General features: G+C 32.8%; 1 protein-coding gene across 4 annotated transcripts in view; it reads left to right on the top strand.

Annotated features, from left to right (window-relative positions):
* Positions 1-875, top strand: part of LOC119631790 — a 10,330-nt gene extending 9,455 nt beyond the window's left edge. The window contains exons 2-3 of one of the 4 annotated variants that reach the window (XM_038024294.1): positions 374-445; positions 529-875. In XM_038024294.1, coding sequence (XP_037880222.1) covers positions 436-445; positions 529-806 — 288 coding nt within the window. In that variant the 5' untranslated portion in view covers positions 374-435 and the 3' untranslated portion in view covers positions 807-875. The remainder of the gene's footprint in view (positions 1-373; positions 446-528) is intronic. The other 3 variants (XM_038024295.1, XM_038024296.1, XM_038024297.1) reach the window with 3 other exon arrangements.
* The last annotated feature ends 2,333 nt before the right edge of the window (positions 876-3,208 follow it).

Below are 3,208 nucleotides of genomic sequence, written 5' to 3'. Positions count from 1 at the left end.
TGTGATTAAAGTTGTTCTATCGCTTTTTACCTCTCTTTCTCTCTCTCAATATCTCTTTCTCCCTCTCTCTCTCTCTCTCTCACACACACACACACATATATTAGCAAAACAAAACATAGATTCTAGATTCGTTTGCTTACAAATCAAAAGAATGAATCTGCAATTACATACTGACATATTAAACGCTTAACCTTACATATATATAAAGTGCAATCACCTATTACAGCGTTACAATATATTACCGACATGCCAACTTCGCATATCGATTCGTTCGTTAATCTTCGTTTAATTAACCTATCTAATCTTAAAAATGGAACGATAAAAATTTCACTTGAATTTTGTATATATATCTGCAAATTTTTTCGAATTAGACACAGTTAAATTTGTTATTGAATTCGCTAAACTTCATAGAAACTATTCCAAGGGTACAAAAACATGAAGTCTGGTAGGCTATAAAAATAAAAAATAAAAAATAAAAAAAAATTTTAAAATATGACAATCAACTTAAATAATTAAATCATTTCTTAGGTATCTTTTGCTTATTATTGATGGTGATTGCCTTAAATTATGCATTGTCTTGCAATCCTGACGGCAACAATAAGCCCGTTTGCAGCCAGGATAATTTGAATCAACCCATACGCAATTTCTGGGACCCGACTTGTTATTGGTTGTGCGGGAAGGCCGGCGAAGAGCCAATATGCGAGCGCTGCATGTCAAGTACAATGTTCGATTCTGCACAAGGGAAATGCATTCCATATTATGAATGGGAATGGACGCCACCCTGTCCATTTGCAGTACATAATTGAGAAAAAATGATGAGTTTTTAATTAATTACTTTTTAAAAATTACATAAATTTGCTGTTGTTTTCAATGAGCGCTGCTCTTTAGCAATTAAAATTTACTTTAAATAGTGTATAGTTATATTAATAACAACTGTTTCCTTTTTTAATAAAACCGGCCCGGGGGCCCGTAATACTTTTAGAAGCTCATTGTAATCCAATATATCGTAAATGTCGATTTTGATTTCAACGGATTTTGATTTCAAGGACATAGAACGTCCTGGGGGAGTGAAAAAGTTCAAAGATAACGAATTGCAAGACTTATTGGACGGAACCAGCGCAAATTGTCAAAATACCTTTAAACAGCTTACCGTCGACTGACCAGCTGAAGGATTGGTAGTCTCAGTATTCCGCATATAACTTTTGCAAACGATGACGATAAACTTACAGGCATTTACGTTCATAGTATTTTTGGTCTTGTTCCGAGGTTAGGATATCTACGGGCAAAGAAAAAAAAAAAAAATTTACTTGAAGGGTATTCTATAAATTCCGCGAAATATGTTGACCAAGAGTATTAGGAGTAAGGTACACACATATATATATATATATATACGTGTTCAACTCAACTAATAGTTGAGCTATTATCATATATAATTAGACGTTTCGCTAAATAAATAACTAAAGCACTATTTCGCCGCTTGATTTTTCTTTCATTTCATTTTAACGACTCTCACCTGGCTTCGCTTGATTTCGTATGAAAGAAAAAATTTGCGCCACAAATTTTAGATGACATAAAAGTCAAAAATTCCTCAAAAGCCAAACGCGCAAGCATGCATGCAGTGACACAACACTGTATGTAAATTTCATTAAGTTTTCAACACTAAACCTTCCGGCCTTTAACACTAATTTCGTAAGCACTAAAAATTTTTTTAGTGATTTTGTTTTATTTATTTTTTTTTTTACTTTTATTCTTTGAAGCATTTCTTTTAGATCTTTCATTTAAACGGTAAAATAAATGGGTAGAAGTGGATGTTTAAAGATTTTGCGTTCAATTTAGTTTCCTCTGTGAATTTTGTTACAGTTTTTTTTTTTTTTTTTTTTTTTAATGTTTTTATTTTGTGTTCTTCTTTTTTGCTTTATTTATTTATTTCTTTTACTTTTTTGTTTTCCTTTTATGAGTGAAGAACGAAATAAGAAGCGTTTTTGCCACCAACATAGCTACAGTTAACGAATAACTAAATTTTTATGATTTTTGACGGCCAAGCTACGTTTAGAGAACAGTTACGAGTTTCCTATATATAAAATAACATGTGTGCGAGTGCGTGAATATCGATGGCAAGGAGTTCAAATTGTTTCTATGTTACAATTGCATTTTACAGCTTTTGCAGAGAGCTGTTCATACTTACACGATTCTTCATCTCGATAACACAACAAAATGAAAGATTTTTCATTTAGATGCGGAAGTAATGAATTCTTGTCTCAACGACTGCTCTCTCGATTGCATGATTGTATGTACACATTACATTTTACTTACTTATTGTTACAATAAAATGTTTATGTGTATGTGCGGTGTTTTACATTTTCTCAATTTCGGTACTGCATTTTTTTTTTTTTTTTTTTTTTTTTTGTTTTCTGCGTTTGGGTGCACTTGTGTTTTTTTTTTTATATTGAAATTGGATTTACATCAAATCAATGCAATTCTAAGGAGGCGACGGTTTGCTATATTTGATATTCGTTTTGCATTGTTTTCTGCACCATGCCTATATAGTTATGTACATATGTGGATATATTTGTATGTGTTTTATGCCCGTAAGAAATGTGCAAACACTTTTTGCATTTTATGCAAACTCATTTCGCGCACAATGCCATCAGATCAACATCATCAATTCCGTCAGTCAGAAGACGGAAAAGTAGAAACGCGCAAAACAAAAACTTCATATATACATATACGCACACACACACATACACACATACACACACATATATATATATATATATATATATAGACATATGACTACATATATTTACACACATATACGAAACTCATGCTATGAAACACTTTTAAGAATCGTCAACAATCATCATCGTTAGCGTCATCATCATCAACACATCGCTCACACACACACACACATATATATATATATATGTATATATATATATATATATATGTACAACGTTTACAACTGTCAGATTTAGTGGAAAAGAAGTAACCATCGATACTGCCGCCACCGCTTATTCATGACTGAATCAATGCTAGCTAGTGCAAAAGTGTGCGGCTGTGTGGCTATTGTTTGTCTGCGTGTGCGTTTGTCTTCAAATGCCTTTAATGCTTTATGCAAATCACAGCATCACTCAGTCTCACACATCAAACACACAGCCCAGCACAGTACAGCGCTGTACCAAACTCTGACAGCCATACAAACAATTCA

The sequence above is a fragment of the Glossina fuscipes genome, unplaced genomic scaffold (genome assembly GCF_014805625.2).
Source record: "Glossina fuscipes isolate IAEA_lab_2018 unplaced genomic scaffold, Yale_Gfus_2 1, whole genome shotgun sequence".
NCBI lineage: Eukaryota > Metazoa > Arthropoda > Insecta > Diptera > Glossinidae > Glossina > Glossina fuscipes.
This window is presented reverse-complemented; position numbering and strand designations above follow the sequence as displayed.